We start from the raw sequence: 19,411 nt of genomic DNA, 5'->3' as shown, positions 1-19,411 counted from the left end.
TTCATTTGCTTGCCTTCCATGGACTTCATCAAACATACTTACCAACCTCATTTTTTAAAATTTTTATTGGAGTATAGCTGACTTACACTGTTGTGTTAGTTTCAGGTGTACAGCAAAATGAATATTATATGCACATATGCATATGTCCACTCTCTTTTAGATTCTTTTTCCATATAGCTGACCTCATTTTTTTTTTGTTTGGCCACGCCATGAGGCATGTGGGAATCTTAGTTCCCATCCAGGGATCGAACCCTTACCCCCTGCAGTGGAAGCTCAGAGTCTTTTTTTTTTTTTTTTTCAGATCTGTTCTCTCTTTCTATGAGTTTGTTTGTTTGCTTGTTTGTTTTTGAAGTATAATTGACCTACAACACTGTGTTAGTTCCTGTTACGTAACATAGTCATTCGATATTTCTATACATTTCAAAGTGATCACCAGCATGTCTAGTCACCATATGTCAACATACAAAGACATTACATAGTTATTGACTACATATCCCACCCTGTGCATTTCATACCTGTGAGTCATTTATTTTGCAACTGGAAGTTTGCAAAGAGGTATGAACTTCCAGTTGACTTGCATTCTTAACCAAGAAACTTAGATCCCATGAATAAGGTGGTCTGGGGTAGTGAAAAGAGCATGCATGATTTGTGTCCAAAGGCCTGGCTTTTACTGCCTGCTCATGGATGCTGTGGCCTTGGAGCAGGTGTTCAGTCTTTCTGTAGCCAAGTTCCCTTCCTTGAACACTGGCAGCGCGGAGTCTTAACCATTGGACCACCAGGGAAGTCCCCAACCACATTTTTCATATTCATGTTTTTGTGTTCTATCCGACCTCAGTTCTTTAAAAGTATTTAATCATTCATAAAACTAAAATTCTTGTTTCTGTTGCTTGTGCGATGGAAAGTAATCCGGAATATATGTGCCAAGATACAGTACTTTGAGAAGGAGAATTATGGATATTAGAAAAATCTTAATTTTCTTCTCTTGTTCATCCTGTGTTCCCTTTTACTACTGTAAACAAAGCAAAGCATCTGTACTTAGAAAATCTCTTTAGAAACAGGCAATTTTTATCAAGTACAGACTTCTTAGTAAGTTTAACAAAACACCCTCTTGTTGGGAAAAAAGCGCAACATAAATGAACACTAGTAGCAATTTAATTCTTACTATGTTCTTGGTCTCCTTTCCAAAAATGTTGGTGTTCTTGAGATTTAGAACTCTTTATTGCACCTTTCTGACAGTGATACAATAACTAAACTAAACCAAACCATCAATTAAATAGATGTTAAGTACTCTTTTCTCATCAGATTTGTTTTGTTCTGTTCTATTCTGTTTTATTCTATCTTATCCTGTGCTATCCTATTGTGTTGGTGGTTCCTGTATCCTCCATCATAACCATTAACTTATCATATATCTTATTTGGGAAGCTATCCAGGTTCATGTTATACGGTGAGGATGTCTTTTTGTGCTTGCTTTTCACTTATGTGTGTCCATTCTCTCCATTACTCATCTGCTGTGCTGCAAATCCTGGCTCTTTTCTTTCTGGCATAGTTAGGATCAGTACAGAAGGTTGTATAACAAACTCAGAGGAGATTGCATAGGCTCCTCATCTTTGGCAAGAAAGTGATCATTACATGACAGGAGGAGCCCTCAGATGCTGCTGTTTGCCATTGTTATCTTTGCCTCCTGCTCTTTATTGCTGTCTCCATGCCCTCTGCTTGTTGTCTCTCTCTATATGTCCTATCCTCCTGACTCCAGTAAAAAGGTTAAGTTGTTCCTATTTTATTCTGTATCACAGGTTGGAATTATCCTTCACAGTTGGAATGCTGCTTCTTTTCTGAGATTTTTCTATGAATGAAAGGATTGTTTCCCCCATGCTTTCATTCAAGTCAGTTGCATTGTCTAGGATCTGACACAGTCTCCTTGGATTGTTGCAGATGTTCCCCCAACAAGTCAGGGGGTGGATCACAAGCAGGTCCAGCGAGAACTGGGAGATGTCGTACTGCATCTCCACAACCCCACCGTCCTTTCTTCCTCTTCGGTCGAAGTGCACTGGACAGTGAGTCATTGTTGCTGCCGTAATATTTGATCTCAGTTTTAATAAGCAGATGACTTTGGAAGATCATTACCTGAAAAAATATATGTATATATAGAGAGATGCAACAGATAGTTAAATTATATATATCTGCTGCTTACCTCTCTACCAATGATAACTTTATAATGTAAGCATTGTTTATTATGGTAGCTGTGAAATGGCTTTAAACAGAGAAAAATTTCATCTTGTGTGTATTTTATATTATGCTGCAGTAATGAACTTTACCAGTCTCAGGCGAAACAAATTATATATTCATAGTACTATAACGATAGGATCATTAGCATATGAATTTTTTAAACTGAAAAGTATTTCTGAATAATATTAAGTAGTCTTTTAAAATTAGGAAGTGGAAAAATACATTTTATTTCCTCATCCCCTTGACACTCTGACTTACCTCTAGATATCTGTTGTGGAAGTGCCATGATGCCTCACATTTCTGCATGAAGCATAGAAATTAGTATCTAATATTGTACATAAAGGCTGCAAAAGCGGACGTATTACAAAAGACAGTGATTTGTTTTTAGTATTCTACTTTATGTAGACTAGAAAACTGTGGAATGAAGTCAGATAGAATTTTTTGGCATTGTGTCACATTTAATTTTCATAATTTTCTAAAAAGCCAATAAAAGGACATGAATGGTTGCATTTTTATTTGTCATTTTAACAGGTGGACCAACAGTCTCAGTATATTCAAGGATACAAAATTCTTTATCGCCCGTTTGGAGCCAGCCATGGTGAATCGGAGTGGTTAGTTTTTGAAGTGAGGACTCCAACCAAAAATAGCGTGGTTATCCCTGATCTCAAAAAAGGAGTCAACTATGAAATTAAGGCTCGTCCTTTTTTTAATGAATTTCAAGGAGCAGATAGTGAAATTAAATTTGCCAAAACCCTAGAAGAAGGCAAGTATAACGAAATGTGCGGTTACTATGCATTGCAATACTTTTTTGTTAGGCTTTTATTAACTTAATGGAAAAGTATGAATGACATTAAGTCATAATATTAGTGACATTAATTATTAACTGTTTTGATAGTGAGCATTGTATTTTGTTAATAGGATTTATTTAATTAGAACTACTAAAAACCAAAATTCTATTATACTCGACTTGCTTTAGTAGTGGCCTATCTAAAAATGTGCGAATGTGTACATTGTGTTACTTAATGACATATTGGATATATTTAATTATTCAGAACTAAGATTCACATTTAAAGATGAAATTATCCTCAATTTGCTTGTCTTTCCATTAATTATTTTTCATTCATTTATCAAATGTTATTTTGAGTGATGATCCGTAAATAAGGTGAGTAATGTTTTGGTTTGCCCGGGACCTTCCGGGCTTAGCATTTTATGCCTCATGTCCCTGGAAACCCTCAGCTCTAGACAAACCAGTATGTTTGGACACTCTATAACTAGAGATTAAAAATTAGTATTTACGTAAAGGTTAAAGGTTACATGTCACAAGTGTACTCTTTAAAAATAACCAGAATTTTTCCTAAAATGTCTTTATTACTTTGATTACAATAAATTATAGGATACAGTTAATAACATGGATGGTTAGTATTTATCTTTATGCTTTTGAACATTTTTAGGGAGAACATGGGACTAGGGTTACAGGGTAGGAGAAAGAGGAATTCTCCTGGGATGTTTTGTGGAGATAATCTATATAACTTTGGTAATGGAAAACTCACAATAACAATAGGTTAGCGATATCGAGGAAAAACAAATAGTTTGGGACTATTCAAATTGAATGAGATACATCTTTAAAACATATACATATATGGATATAAATTTTATATGTTTTTGTTTAAACGTTAAATGCCTGCTTTCAGTGTTCTCTAGTGTGCTCATAATATATCTACTTTTTAAAACAATTTCATAGCACCCAGTGCCCCACCCCAAAGTGTAACTGTATCAAAGCATGATGGAAATGGAACTGCAATTCTTGTCAGTTGGCAGCCACCTCCTGAAGATACTCAGAATGGAATGGTCCAAGAGTATAAGGTAAATACATATATAGCAATTTACTGATGGACACCGCTCTCCCCTGCAGAAAAAAAAAAAGGGGGGGAAAAAAAAAAAGCAACCTTGGTTAAATTGTTCATGGATATTTGGCGCCATCTGCTGGTCCACACAGCAGTATGTAAAATTATTTTTTAAATACTTTCCTGTTTATTCAATAATTGTGAAATAATTTTTTCTTAAGCCATTTGAAAAAAAGAATTTAAAAGAGAGAATTTACCTGGTCACAGTACATATAGGTACATATAATTTCACACAAACAACAAACGTAAAGGCTAATAAAAGAATCTCTTTATTTTTCCCCTTAAAAAACAGCTTAAATACATTTTGCAGAACTAGTTTGCCCCATGGAATTGTATCAGATATGGTTTGATTTCTTTCTTTTAACATGTTTGGAATTTTGTAACATTGGAGCTAAGTTGGAAAAATTATTTTATTGTGCCTGAAAATTCTTTTATAAACCTTGTTTTCATCTCTAAACAAAATTTTATGTCTCAGAGGAAATTCAATTATAAACTTCTGTATATATTTAAATGAATTTTTTAAACATGTGATGTATTGTCAAGTAATGTAATCCAGTGATTCTGAATAATTATTTTTACCTGTGAAGTTATCAGCTCTAATCATTGAATTTAGAGAGGCTTATATAGATTCATCTCCAGCAAATATTTTCAAGCATGCCAAGGTACAATAAAAATTAAGAACATGAGATTTATCCTGTTAATGAATATACATTAAAGCACAGTTTTAATGAGCTATGATAAATGAGTAAACGATAGATTGAATTAGGGAAATCTCAATAGAGAGTAAATTTTATGTGTATTTTTTCAACACTTATGTAAACACACTACATACTAGAAGACTTTTAACTGTAAAACATGTATTTCTATAGACACTGAAATATATGCATATATATTTCAGTATATATGTCCATTATACCTCAGTATTTTTCTAGTTACTAGCTAAATTATGATACTTTGTAAATTATCTCATATATGTAAAAATTTATATATGTTTATTGATATGAAACTGATGCTAAGAAGGTGAGCACATTTACCTTCTACAGGTAGTTATATGCTAACATCAGAATCACTTATGGAATCATTTTCCAAATATAGGTGCCTGGCCACCATTTTCAGAGATTCTGATTCAGCAAGTCTAATAAGGCCCTTGCATATATACTTTGGTAGATCTTTCCAGGTGATTCTGTTGTGCACTTTTGGATAAAACCCAAATAAAGATCATAAGTGTACTTTTGAGTACCAAATTAATTTGTACAATGACCAAATATACTGAGCTCAATTTTAGGTATAACAGTTTATTTTTAAATGATTTTTAAAAACAAACTAAAACCTCTGTATGACAGTTGCATGTACTTTAAAAGGGCAACATATTTTTAAAGTATTTAAAATACTGCCATAAATGTGCTGTGGATATTTTAGGGTATTTCAAATAGATCTTCTACTGTAATTGAGTCATTAAAAGGTAAGAGTCTCTACACTTTCAAGTGCCTTCTCATGAGTTTCAAGGTTATTTCAAGACTGGGAAGTGATGGGGTGCTATGGTTCAGTCCAGAAAAATAAACCGTCATAGAGATTTTCAAGCATATAAAATGCGGCGATGTCTAAGCTCTTAAGCGAAATTGTGTAATGTAGGCATTTTCCCCTAAGAGTCAAAACTCATTTCTCTCCTAAAGAAATGTGAAAGGGTGGATTTCACTTAACTTCATGGTCAATTTAAAAATAATAAAATGCCTTTCACAACCTGATTGACTGGTACAAAATCAGTTTGTGGCTTTGGTTCAGCTGTGTAATGTAATTGAGGGAGAAAAAATCACAAAGGACTCTTTATTTCCAAATGGTCAGACCCTGGTATAGAGTCTGACCATTTGTTGGTATTATGCATTGAAATTATATTAAAATAATATTAACTTTCAAAGAAAAAAAATTAAAGGCTCTTGCCCGTGTGATAGAGGACACTGACACTCTTAGATTTATTTGAAATCCCATTTCCTGTTACAGTTTAGACAATAGGCTACTTGAACCTAATCCTACACCTTGCTTAAGGACATCGTAAAGCATATAGAGCATGTTTTACTACTCCATGGATCATTTTCTTATAGAACCTGAGTCCAAATACTGTCATGCATCATATTCAAGCTCTATAACATTGCAAAAGATCACTCTAATAATTAAATAATCTGTTAGTGACATTTAAATTAAGGATTATAGCATAGTTCAGAAATCTTAATTTCCTGAAAATAATTTCCTACCACAAATATCAAAGTTAATGAGACATACAATAATTTTCTTATTAGGAGAATATTTTTCTTTTAAATCAAATATGTATTGTTATTCTTTATGATCTTATGTATGTTATTAAAGGCTAATTAAAATTACTGTAAATACAAGATCAGAGTGCTATGTTTCTTTCATTTTTCTTTTCAGTGCTATGTTTCTTTCAGATTTTTCTTTCATTTTCAACCTACCATAGGTGGAATAAATCCTAGAATGATCCTTATTCTTTATGTTCAGTTTTATTTTTAAAAACCATGTTTATGCCAAGATACTTTAGATTATTCAGAAGCTCTCTCTTTTTAAATCAACTGTTTCTCGATTTTGACACGAAAGGTGATGGGACTGTGACAGCACCAGGGAATTTTATCCAGAGAACTGTTGAAGTAAAGTATTAGACACAGAGTTTCCTACTCATTTTTGTTTTGTGATATCTGGTCAGCTAGTATTATGCAAGTTCATAGTAGGAATGCAAATACTGAATGATAATAGGTAAGTTATTGTTCTTTATCTAGATGTATACAGCTTTTTGCAAGTTCCTTTTATTTTTTCCTGGCATATAATTTCTAGGTGTTAAAAAAACAAAAAAGTCCTGATGATAAGGTTAAGAACCAGGGTCTTGGTAGAATCATTTGTAGAATCATCTGATATAATCCTTTGTAGAAACTTTTATAGAATCACCTGGTATAATCCTTTAAAAGTATATAAGAAAGTTCAAGGAGGACTTTAAGGTACTAATAAGGTACTACTAGGTTTGACTAGAAGAGTCTTCTCAGAACTAGATCCAGGAGAAAAATGACTTTTGAAACTTCCTACATTAGGTTCGTGATAGGTCTGAACTCTGTCTAAGTCTAAAACCACAGTGCTGATCTTTGCATTAACTTATATAATTTGTTGTATTCTTCTTATAGGTTTGGTGTCTGGGCAATGAAACTCGATACCATATAAACAAGACAGTAGATGGTTCCACCTTTTCTGTGGTTATTCCCTCACTGGTTCCTGGGATCCGGTATAGCGTAGAGGTGGCAGCCAGCACTGGGGCGGGAGCCGGGGTGAAGAGTGAGCCACAGTTCATCCAGTTAGGTGAGTGCCAGTGCAGATCTGGTTTGAAAGACATATCAGTGTACCCACTGTCCTGCTTTTCTTTTTGGTATATAGTGGAGCCAACCATTGCAAGTTGAATAGGCTATGGAATGTGGCAATAGAATTATGAAAATGATGGTGTTAGCTTTATTTTACCTATCTATAATATCACAACTGAATTTAAACTTACCCAAGCACACATTTTTAAATGATATTTTAAGCAAAAGGCTGTCAGTATTGTGTCATCCTAATCCTGTCCTATTGAATTTTTTTCATCTTTTCAATAAATACTATTAATTGAGCAACAAGGATGCCTCAGGGAACAGGAAAGATGTAGTCTGCACCTGCATGGAACTTACAGCGGTTTGGGTTTAAAAAGAAACCACTTAAACTAGGTATTGGAAGTTTACAGCAATATGTAATTTATATTCACCATTTATGTGTCTTTAAAATTGTATTGCTTTTGATAACAAAAAAGATAAATTGAGATGTAAAAGAGCATTGGAATATGACATATGCTAATTACTTAGAAAGTTAAAAATGCAATGTGTGCTTCAAAAGTTGTTAGATGAATAAAAAAGAAACACAAAAACCTGACAGAAGCCTTAGTTACCACACTTCATGATAGACAATGTGGCATGAACATAAAATTCAAATTTATTGGTTACCAGTAAAATCTGAAACAAACAACAAAAAAACAGCACCAAAATTATAAATGGAAAGGGGAGAGAAAAGGGTCAGATATTAAGAGGTGATATTTAAATTAAGATACTAAGAAGTATATAGTCAACTTTGTTCCTTTCACATCACAAGTTAAGCATTAGTAATATTTCATGCCAGTTGCTAAATTATGAAGATGAATCAGATACATGAATCTTTATATATCACAAATAAGTATATAGTACTGTTGCATGTTGATAATATTGATGACATCTTAGAAATTATTTCAGAACAAAATTAAGAAGCATTCCACTGTGAATAAACTTTGTTGCTGTACGTAATGAACTTTGCATTCAATTTGGAAACAGCTATTGATGTTCCAGTGTTAAGACTGCTACCCGCTGTAACAGATAACACTTGCAGAACTTCTGGAGTGTAATATAATAAAGTCTACCTGAAGTCCAATGGTTGTAGCTATGGAGGGTCACAGGCTGATGAGGCGTCCCTTCTTTAACACGGGGCTTCCAAGGTTGACCCTGGGCCAGAAGAAAGGAAGAAAAGAAACACATAGTGTGGAGGAGGGTTTAAATGGCACATGTCTGGAAATGGTGCACATCACTGCTGCACAGAGCTTAGTCTTGTGATTCCAAACAGATGAATGGCAACACTGCAAAATCAAGTAACTGGCTAGGGAGCTACCTCCCAACAACTCTATGCTATGAGAGTACAATTCACGTCTTTAGTGGAGAGCTGGCTGCTTCTGCCACAGCCACTGGCCAGAATTTGATTTTTGGATTATCTTTTACAACGAGCACTTTTTTTTTCAACAGAGATTATAATATACACAACTTTTAAGCAAAAAGAGCTTCATGGTTTATTTCTGGTTCATTTATTCCAAAATTTTTAGGCGATACCGAAAACTATGTTTAAAAATTGCTTGATGCATCTGTGACAACGTTATCTAAGGTATGGGGGAAAATAGTCTGAACACAGATCTTTTTACTCAAATAGTTGCCTAGTTTTGTGAAAAGTCAGTATTAACTTATTAAAACTGAAATTAAAAGTTACATGGTAATGACCTTATACATTGTCATGTCATTTACTTATTTTGTATAATATATGACTTTCAGTACTGGGTTTTCAAATATGAATTAGAAAAAGGACCATGTGTAATTTTATTTATTTAAGATTTAAATCATGGGATTTAAGGGTCAAATTGGTTTTCTTGAAATTATAGATGTGTTCCAATTTTCCGTATCTTAATATAGCCTCAGCTGCAGTGAGACAAAGACTGAGGTACAGAGAGGCCATTTTAATTCATTAGTCACACCACACTTTATTCTGTTAAGCCCATCTGGTCGTCTGCATGGAACCTCTCTTGGCTGTCTGCATAAAATCTGAAGCTACCCAACTTAACCTTGCACAAATAACCATGAAATCTATAAACCTAGCAGATACAAAGGGTGTAGTAGAAATAAAAAGAAGAGTCAGCTTGGTGAACTTTCAGAGGATGAAGTGCTTGTAGGATAACCATAGATAAAAGAGTCTGGAACATGAAATAAAACTTTCAGTCAACAAACAGTTGAAGGCAGGTGACGACAACTGCTTGTGAAAATAGGTTTTTCAGACTTGACCCTCCATAGAATGAAATCTGGAATTCTGTTCAAGAAAAAAGCAAATAAAAAACACACGCATGGGCTTCCCTGGTTGTGCAGTGGTTGAGAGTCTGCCTGCCGATGCAGGGGACACAGGTTCGTGCCCCGGTGTGGGAAGATCCCACATGCCGCGGAGCGGCTGGGCCCGTGAGCCATGGCCTCTGAGCCTGCGCGTCCGGAGCCTGTGCTCCGCAATGGGAGAGGCCACAACAGTGAGAGGCCCGCGTACTGCAAAAAAAACAAACAAAAAAACACACGCATGCACAACATGAGTAGCAATTTAGCCTTTTTACGTAGAAAGGGGTGCTATTTTCCTAAGACTGTTTCCTTAGCCATTGAATGCTACTTATTTTACCTGCCAGTGTTTTAACAGGATGCAATGTCATTTAATAAGAAAAAATAATCAGTAAGCATTTTTTTTCTGTTTGAGAAATGTTATTCATAACTAATGAGTTATACCAATTATTTTTCTTGGAAAAAAATAGAGTTTTGGACTGAAACAAATGTTTCTACTTTAAAGCAGGTGGTGTTAGCAGAACATTTTCAGAGTCAAATGCACGGGCTTCAGTAGTTGTGGCACACGGGCTCAGTAGTTGTGGTGCATGGGCTTAGTTGCTCCGAGAATAGCAATAAATTCTATCAATTTTTAATTCTTGAATCAAAATAGCTGACAGAAAACAGGAGACTTTTTGACTATTCATAACACTTGATAATTCTTGCCCATATTTAATGAACGTTCTTATAGCTATTGCTGGCCATGTTCATTATTTTAAAAGAAAGATTTTTCATAGTTCTTTCAATGGTAACATGATTTTAATTTTTCATTGTTTTTTTATTAATGATTCTGATTTTTTTTTTTTTTTTTTGGCGGTACGCGGGCCTCTCACTGCTGTGGCCCCTTCTCGCTGCGGAGCACAAGCTCCAGACGGACGCGCAGGCTCAGCGGCCATGGCCCACAGGCCCAGCCGCTCCGCAGCACGCGGGATCCTCCCAGACCGGGACACGAACCCGCGTCCCCTGCATCAGTAGGCGGACTCCCAACCACTGCACCACCAGGGAAGCCCAACGATTCTGAATTTTTATAGACCCTTCTAAACATAGTTTCAAACAATATGTTTCTGAGGCAGTTAAGCATCTTAGACTATTCAAGGGTGAGAGGAGGGGAGATACACACACACACACACACAATTTTTTTTCATTGTCTCATTGAGTTTTACACCCAAATTAACCCAAAGACGGCTTTTCAGATTCTCATGGAAACCCCGTGTCACCTGAGGACCAAGTCAGCCTTGCTCAGCAGATCTCAGACGTTGTGAAGCAGCCAGCGTTCATCGCAGGAATTGGGGCAGCCTGCTGGATCATCCTTATGGTTTTTAGCATCTGGCTCTACCGACACCGGAAGAAGAGAAATGGGCTGACTAGTACTTATGCGGGTATCAGAAAAGGTATTAGCTTTCCTAAGCTTTCCATATTTTACTGTGTTTACATAACTCTTCATTTTAATCTGTGACTCCAAGTTATTCATGATTATGCATATCCTATATGAAATTATTTTAATATATAAAGATCTTCAAAAGTGCTTTTATTTTATTGCAGTGTCTAGGTATAACCTCCTCTTGAGTATCAGTACTACAAATAGGCTTATCGGTTTCAGGCCCAGTTCCTTTAAAATATATTTCACCAGGGTAGGTCTACACTTCGTTGCGATACCATTCCCTTGTTCTCTTAGGGAATTACTTTATATTCTGGAGGAAACTTTTTAATCTCCTTGTCACAGGAATTATAAATACAAGCTTTGGACTGTCGCACAACTTTAAAGGGCGTGTTGTTGCCCTTTGTAAAGCTAAAGAGATTATTTATAAATAATGATATTTCCGATTATTTCTGATTATTTATAAAATAGTTTCTTGATAAATGTGCTTCAGTTTTCAGAGAGAGGAGGTTTAGAACTTTTTTATTGTTAAATTTAAATTTGCAGAGCTGAATATGTATACTGTTAATGGGTGATGATGATTTGTTAAAAATGTGTTTACAGTTTAGAAGAGAACGTTTATTTAGCTGCAATTGTTTACAACTTTATGGACGAGCCAAATATGCTAAGGATTTCACAGACATTTTTACCACATATTCTCGAAGTCTGTAGGTTGGTGGTTTGTATTTTATGTTTTGTGACGAGGTTGTTAACACTATCAGATAGATAATCCTTTTGCCTTTCCCTCCTCAAATAGCTTCATCCGCTCTGGGCATCAAATCTGGACTCTAAGGCAGGGTGATTGTAAGTCCCAGTTTTCAGGCCACCGTCCCAATTTATGTCTTTAGTCCAACTAAATTATTTACAGTGCTCCTTTGGCTCTTAAAATTGTCCTCGTTTTTGGATGGCAAATTATACACTCACCCTAGTTATAGGGTCCACACTTAACGTCTAAGATAACACTTTTGCTGCAAAGCAAATTTAAAGAGGATGACCAGTAAACACATACCTCCCTGCACCATCACCACCCTTTAAAAAAAATTGTCTACATATTTCCTAAGTGAACATTTCCTGCGTGGCTTGGCCAAGTCATTTCTCTGATCAATGATATGGCAAAGTCAGAATTTGTTAGTGCTAGCTAGACCTCTTCTCAATGAAAAGTTCTATTGAATATCCCTGTACGCTTGTAAAACAGTCTGGGACAACAGTCTTAAAATATTTGTGCCCTTGGTCCCAAGGTGTCTTGCCAAGAGTCAACACAAATTCATCACCCACACTGTGGAAATCCATGAATGTGCCTCCTGTCCGTGGCTCCACAGCAATCTCTTCGTGTACCTACGTTCACCTTAGTGTTATCATCCTTAAATATGTCTTTTTCAGATATGTGTCCTATGCAGAGATAAAGCAAAATGTCAGTATCCCTGCCTGTGAAATGGAAAACGAGGGCTGGGAGGTTACCGCAGAGAGACTGGTTGCTCGTTACGTATACAAAGTAGATCAATGTCAGGCACACGTGTTACCGTATAAAACCTTTGACTGAAAACCAAGGCAGAGAAGGGGTTTGTGGGTGTCTGTGTGTTGTGAAGCCGGGCAGGGGCAGGCTGTTGGGAGTTGTGTGTTTGAAATCCCATTTGAATGAAGAAAAGTGACTAATTAACGTCTAGACGTAGAGTCTCCTGAATTCCCCAGGAATCCTGTATTTTTTATTGCCATGAAGTCTGATAGCTGTGTAGTTGTAACAATTGAATGCTCTCTCTTGTCTTGAAATCTAAATATGTGACATGAAACCCTCTCCCCTTCTGAAATGTTTCTTTTCTTTTACTAATGTACTTTAAGCATGCCGGCAAATGCCTATGTGCTCTTTCTTCAAAACCTGTTAAACTAATATCATCGTCCTTTTAACTAGCTTGTGTTTAAGCAGAACTCATAGAACATAATTACAAATGTAATTGGTGAGCATTCGATTCTGCTTTCCTCACTTTGCCGTGTTAGCACTTTTTCATAATTCTGGTTGTATGCAGTTTTGAAAAGTGCATCCTGAAATCTTAAATTGTCTATGCCCAGAACAATGCTGGTAATTCTAAGAAAAAAGGAAGTGAAATATTTTAAAGAAATCAATAGGCTGTTGACCTATAAACCATCAAACCAGAGTGTGACTTTCGGGTAATAGTGAGCATTTTTATCATTTCCCCCCTACATTTATCCGGAGGTGTGCCCTCTGCTCGTACCCCTTGTCCACATACGTAGCGGGAGTTTATTTTATTACTGGAAGCTTTGAGAATTAAGTTGTCCTTTGGTGTACAAGCTGTAAAAAATTCATTTAGACAGAACTCTTTTCATCTCTTCTTCAATTCCTTAAACTGAGGTTAGCAGTGGGCTAGGAATACTGACGGGGACCTTTCATTTTTTGCCTGTGTCCTTTTGATTGCAAATTAATGTTCAGGCACTGCATTCTTGCTCGAGTAGCTTTACTTTCAAATGTACCTCTTTATTATTTTTTATGAGGACTAGTTACTATGGCTCTGAATTTTTGATTGTAGCTAAATTACTTTGACTCTCTGAAAAGACCTGACTGAAAGAAGACACAGTAGAATTCCTAAGACAGAGACCGCTGTGCAGCAAAGGAAGCCCAGTGTATAAACTGGATCCCCAGCATTGAGGGTTTTGTTTTTGTTCCTCCTAGTATGCTCAGAAATAAAATGGTTTGGTAAGAAGTGACAGTTGTAAAGGATGCTACGGCATTTGAATTTGCAACCCCAGTGCTCTAATCTTCAAGTAAATTTCTTGGAGAAGTTCAAACGTGAAGTGGCAGCTTTTTGATCCGTGATAAGTAATCAACATTCTAGTTTGTGTGTATTAAGGATTTCTTAAAAGCAAATTTTAGTCTACAAGGAAGCAATGTAGATTTCCTTGCTTTCTTTACTAGAGCAGTGTTTACTTTAAATTAACGTGAAGAGCTTGGAAAAAATGTCAGCCTCCTCCCTCTATGAAATGACATGGAAATAGCTGTGGTGTTATCCAACACCCAGGAATGAGAGAAGATAGGAAAAGTGGCAGAGGCAAGGCTGCTACTTTTGAGGTCTGCAGTTCAATTTCAGGCATTATTGATTGGATTAAGATTTATAACTGCAGGGTGAAGGTTTTCAGAGGGGCATTATTGTTCTATTGTTTAGCTTTTGGTGTGGTATTTAAAAAAAAATGCTCAGCCTACTTCTAGGAAGCTTCTAAGTGTAAACTATAATAGAGAAGTTAAAGTTTAAAGCTCCCCATTTTTCCTGTCCATTCACAAATTTCTATCATGATAAAAATGTAGCATTACACTGTTTATATGATAAGTATCAGGCATTTCTTGGCAGTGAAACAATTCAGTTTTATGGGGTTTTTTGTTCCAGTTCTTTCTTTGCTTGCTGCCTTCCTTTCTTCCTTCCTTCTTTCCTTCTTTCTTTCCCTCCTTTCCTCCTTCCCTTTCCCCTTCTCTTCCTTCCTTCCTCCCTCCTTCCCTTTCTTACTTTTTCCTTTCTTTCTTTCTTTCTTCCCCCCTTTCTTTCTTTCTTTCTTTCTTTCTTTCTTTCTCTTTCTCTCTCCTTCTTTCTTTCTTTTTCTTCCCACCTCCTCCCTCCCTCCCTCTCTCTCTTTCTTTCTTTCGCTTTTTGTCTTTCTATCTTTCTCTCTGTCTCCTTCCCTCTGTCTCTCTTTCGATGATGAATACTTAAATGCACCTATTAGTTAGCCCACTTTAATAAGCCTTTACTTTAAGATTTCTAGATAAGGTTTAGGCAAGACCCTGGTAATACTTGTTTAAGAACCCATTATCCAATGTTTGGAAATGATTAATAGTAGAGGACTCCTGTTTGTACTAAAGCCATGAGCTAAATCTCTATTACTAAATGCAGGGGTCATTTGCAGGCTAACCCAGCACAATCCCCACCCCCTCCCGTCCTAGAACGTCAGACCCTTCAAAATGGTACCTCAGAGACAAGCTTCTTTTTTAACTCAGATTTGGTTTTATTCATATATCAGAGTGTCAGAACTACTGGCCTAGTTATTTACATTTGTTTTATGTTCAGCTGTCTGCTTGATTTATACTAATGTGATATGTTCCCTTTCTCTCTTCAGCTTAATAACTGGTTTATATTTTGTTTTGATTTTTCAGTCCCGTCTTTTACCTTCACACCAACAGGTATATATTTGCGCTTACCCCCCTCCTTTTCTTTGTTAGTTTGGCATGTGTTGTACTATTGTGTTCCTGTTTTTATTTCATTTTCTGCAGTAAGCTGGGGGGAAAGGACTTACAATGGAAGACAGTACATTTACTCAGGCCAGGCATGCACTTGAAGTAGAAATGGTTGGTGTTGCCTGTCGTTCCTTCGATGCCGTTACTTATTCGTGACTCCGCATTGCATCTTAGCCTTGTTTGCATGTGTTTCATTAGATGGACACACTGTTTCTACCCTCAGCATGATTTAACATGCTAATGATCACATTGATTATTTCAGACTTGGCAGTGCATTTTTTTCCCTTAACTTAAGCTTTCAGGTTTTCAAACAAAAATTTCTCTCCCTTGCAATTCTCTATCCGTACAATCAACATTCTTAAAGGTAACCAAAATATCCAGCACATGTGAAAGATAAAACTTGTCATTTGCCTTAAGTCCGAGCACTAAGATTCCATTCCATTCAGTTTCTTTCAAAGTGGGTCCTCTTCTTTCGATTCACCTCTAGTAAAAGATGTACCTGTAGCCTTTCCTCCTCGGTTTTAATCCAGTTATTATAATCACTGGGAGCACTTATCTCTCCTTAACAGACTCCCAGTTTGGAGTTCTTCTAAGTAGCAGAATTTAGCAGCTTTTAGAACCATATTTCTCCTTAGAAAATGGGTCTGTATTTACAGAAACGCTAATATCCTTAACCCCTTGCCTGACTATGTGCAAATCTTTTTCTGTTATGGCTAAATTTTATACCCATAATTTATTAAGCCGAGGATGCTTTCAAGAGCATTAAAATATATTTTCAATATGTATACATGTCTGATGAAAATACATTGAGAAGGGTTTTCACAAGCCACAGTAAAAACTAGGTCGCATTCATTACTAGTCACAACTTGGCATACATCTTTGTGTGTGGAGAGAAAGAAGGTTTATTTTAACGTTTATCTTTGTCTTACTGGTACTCGTATTTCTGGGGAAATGGTCTGGTAGGTTTTTTTCTTCCCAAATTTAAGATTCCACTTACATAAAATCATGAAATTACATGAAAATAATAAATTCAAAATTGGAATCTATGGGAATGTGAATGTACAAACGTGTAATAGTTATAGTTAATAAGAGTGAACTGAAGTTGGCTTCTGCTTAGTTTTCAACCTTGTTGGCACGTAAAGAGAATAAAAATAACTTATATCTAATTCTGTACCATCTTAAAAAAATACTAGTTGAATTGGAAATCTATTTCCTGTGATGAATTTTTGCAATGCTTCTAAGTAGAAAGGAAGAAAACATGCCATTCTAGAAATATGCTCATGAATGTCATAGCTTTTGATATATAAACACAAACATGTCTATTAATTGTTCCTTTTTTTTTGGTAACATTCCAGTAACTTATCAGAGAGGAGGCGAAGCTGTGAGCAGTGGAGGGAGGTAACTATCCTGCTTGTTTTGTAGATTCTCAGGGGAATTCCAGGTATTTCTTCTTGTCTTCATCGATGAGATCACTTTCTTTGCTTAAAAGGTTTAACTTAAAGGTGAAATTTGTTTAAATATCTCGGAAATACTCCATTCTGTTGTGCTGTGGAGCCAAGCTTGTTTACACACAAATGCACTTGATTGGAGCTGTTGCATCTTAGTCAGTGAACGCCAGAGGGAGCACTTTAACCGGGAAAGACAGACTTGCTGATTTAGCAGATGATTAAAGGAGTTAAAGTAATTAAGCGATGGCATTTATGAAGATTAAGAAATATAGCTAGTTAACAGATACTATCAAAGAAAAAGTGTTCATTTGGAAACCTGCTGAACACAGCATTGGCTCATAAGTTGTTGTAGTTTATGTCTGTTTGTTTGTTCTTGTTATGAATTCAACATAGTTCAGTCTCCATTTGCCGGAAAATATGTTGAAATAAAAGGAGAATCTAGGTAGCTTGTTAACACGGAGGATTTTTTTTTCTTCCCTCTCATTAAAATGAACCTCAATCCTACATTTATGATTTTTTGGTAATTATTATTCAGTGAACTTTAATATATTCACAGAGAAACCACAAATTGATGTGACAGATGGCTGAAAGGGGCTGAAAGAAGGTATAAGTTACATGAGTCAAGCTTCAGGATTTTCTATGATAATTTTTTCTTTTCAAAAACAGTAACCTCTAGCTTAAGGTGTAAGAAAAAAAACCTTTTGACCAGAACCATTTTCTAATTCAAATTCAGTTAACTTATTGAGTGTCCTGCTTTGTATAGTTATATATGTGGTTGCAACTGGAAAAGATAAAAATAAGAAAGAGTGGTGAAAAAATTGTTGACCACCTTTAGCAAATGCTGTACAAATTTGACAATTAGCACTACTGTTTTCTTTCCTGGGTACTGCTGCTAGCTTCCTGTTTTCATACCTGTGAAACAAAGTCAGCCACTGAAAGACCCCAAAGCTAGGGAGGTCTTCATAAGGAATAAATCCATTTGATTCAGGAATTAAACCAGGGCCTGTTTTTGCATCCGGGGCAATTCTGTCTAAATCATACCCCAGACATTCATGAAACAGTCTCTGGCATAAGAACATTCTCTCGTGGATAAATCTGGAACCTGATGCTATAACCACCTCTCTCCATGTGTATATTCATGACCGTAGACTTCAGCTTTCTCATTAATCAGATCTTATGAAAATGCTTATTGAGCATCTTCTGTGGGTTCTGCACCAGCCTCTGTGCATGAGCACGTGCACAGATGTGCTCTCTCTCTCACACACACACATGCGCACACATATAAAATATGTCTAGTTTCTGCTGTAAAGGAATTTTCAACCTAGGTAGACCAGATTATCAAGGAGGAAATGATGGCAGGGATCTCTCAGTACCAAATGCTCGTTTCTTCAGCAGGACTGAAAAATTACAAAGTTCCATTTGGAAAGGTCGCTAAATCATCATACAGAATTAACCTTCTGAATGTAAAAATAGTATAACAGTGAAATGGATTTATTTTAAATACCAAATAGAAATGATCTTTTTACCAAATAAAATGACAAAAAATGCTGGAATGTTATAGAGGCAACAGTTAAATAAAGATCTTAGAGTTCGTGCTCAAAATGACAGTTACATACACAATTTTAAATTTATTTATTCATCACACCTATTTATTAAATACCTACAATGTGACAGGCAGTGTTCTAGTTGCCTGGGATACATCAGTGAGCAAAGTCAATAAAAGTTCCCGTCCTTCTGAATGTTACATTTAGTAGAGGAGATAGAAGATTAATAATAAACATTTTTTCAAAAGTCAACTCTATAGTAGAAGCAGTTGGTGAGTGCTTTGGAAAAACCAGAACAGGGTAAGAGCAACAGGAATGCGTTAGGAAGAGGTCTCATTTTCTAGCCATCTGTGAGTGTGTGGTGTGTGTGTATGTGTGTGTGTGTTCTGTGTATGTGTGTTGTGCGTGTTCCATGATCCAGTGTGGTAAGAGAATGAACAGTGAGTCAGACTCTTGTACTCACTTCTCTGATGCCACCTCTTAAACATTGGGTTCCCTCAGGCATCTCAGACTCTGTGAGCCCTCACTGTATCACCCGACTCATGTGGTTAATGACACCTAAGTCAAAATGTCAAGTCATCCTCTTTCTTGCATCTATTACTGCATTTCGTTGATCCTGCCTTCTTCTCCCTTCACTGTCGCTGTATTGTTCCACTTCAAGCTCTTTTTGTCCCTTGTCTAATCTGTTAAAATTGCTCCCAGCAGTCCTGCCTTCATCTACCTTCATTACAACTATTTCCTGTTAATTCCCTTTGCCCGTTGGAACCAGAATGAAATTTTGAAATGCAATATGGATCATGTCTCTGAGCTTCTGAAGATCCCAGTTTCAGTAGAACACACCATATTTAAAATAGCAAGTCCAAACTGGACAGAACATGTGAAACCCACAACCTCTAGGGCCTTGTAGCCCTCCTC

The 19,411-nt window shown here is 36.2% G+C and overlaps 1 protein-coding gene across 12 annotated transcripts in view; it reads left to right on the top strand.

Moving 5' to 3' along the window:
* ROBO1 (roundabout guidance receptor 1) overlaps positions 1 to 19,411 on the top strand; it is a 1,111,527-nt gene that overhangs the window by 1,045,220 nt on the left and 46,896 nt on the right. For 7 of the 12 annotated variants that reach the window (XM_060297918.1, XM_060297919.1, XM_060297925.1 and 4 more), the window contains 7 exons: positions 1,933 to 2,054; positions 2,758 to 2,989; positions 3,968 to 4,089; positions 7,313 to 7,484; positions 11,047 to 11,244; positions 15,424 to 15,450; positions 16,860 to 16,902. In XM_060297918.1, coding sequence (XP_060153901.1) covers positions 1,933 to 2,054; positions 2,758 to 2,989; positions 3,968 to 4,089; positions 7,313 to 7,484; positions 11,047 to 11,244; positions 15,424 to 15,450; positions 16,860 to 16,902 — 916 coding nt within the window. The remainder of the gene's footprint in view (positions 1 to 1,932; positions 2,055 to 2,757; positions 2,990 to 3,967; positions 4,090 to 7,312; positions 7,485 to 11,046; positions 11,245 to 15,423; positions 15,451 to 16,859; positions 16,903 to 19,411) is intronic. The other 5 variants (XM_060297920.2, XM_060297927.1, XM_060297923.1 and 2 more) reach the window with 1 other exon arrangement.

This window comes from Globicephala melas, chromosome 4 (genome assembly GCF_963455315.2).
Source record: "Globicephala melas chromosome 4, mGloMel1.2, whole genome shotgun sequence".
Taxonomy (NCBI): Eukaryota; Metazoa; Chordata; class Mammalia; order Artiodactyla; family Delphinidae; genus Globicephala; species Globicephala melas.
The sequence above is the reverse complement of the archived record's forward strand: the minus strand, read 5'-3'. Positions and strand labels throughout refer to the sequence as shown.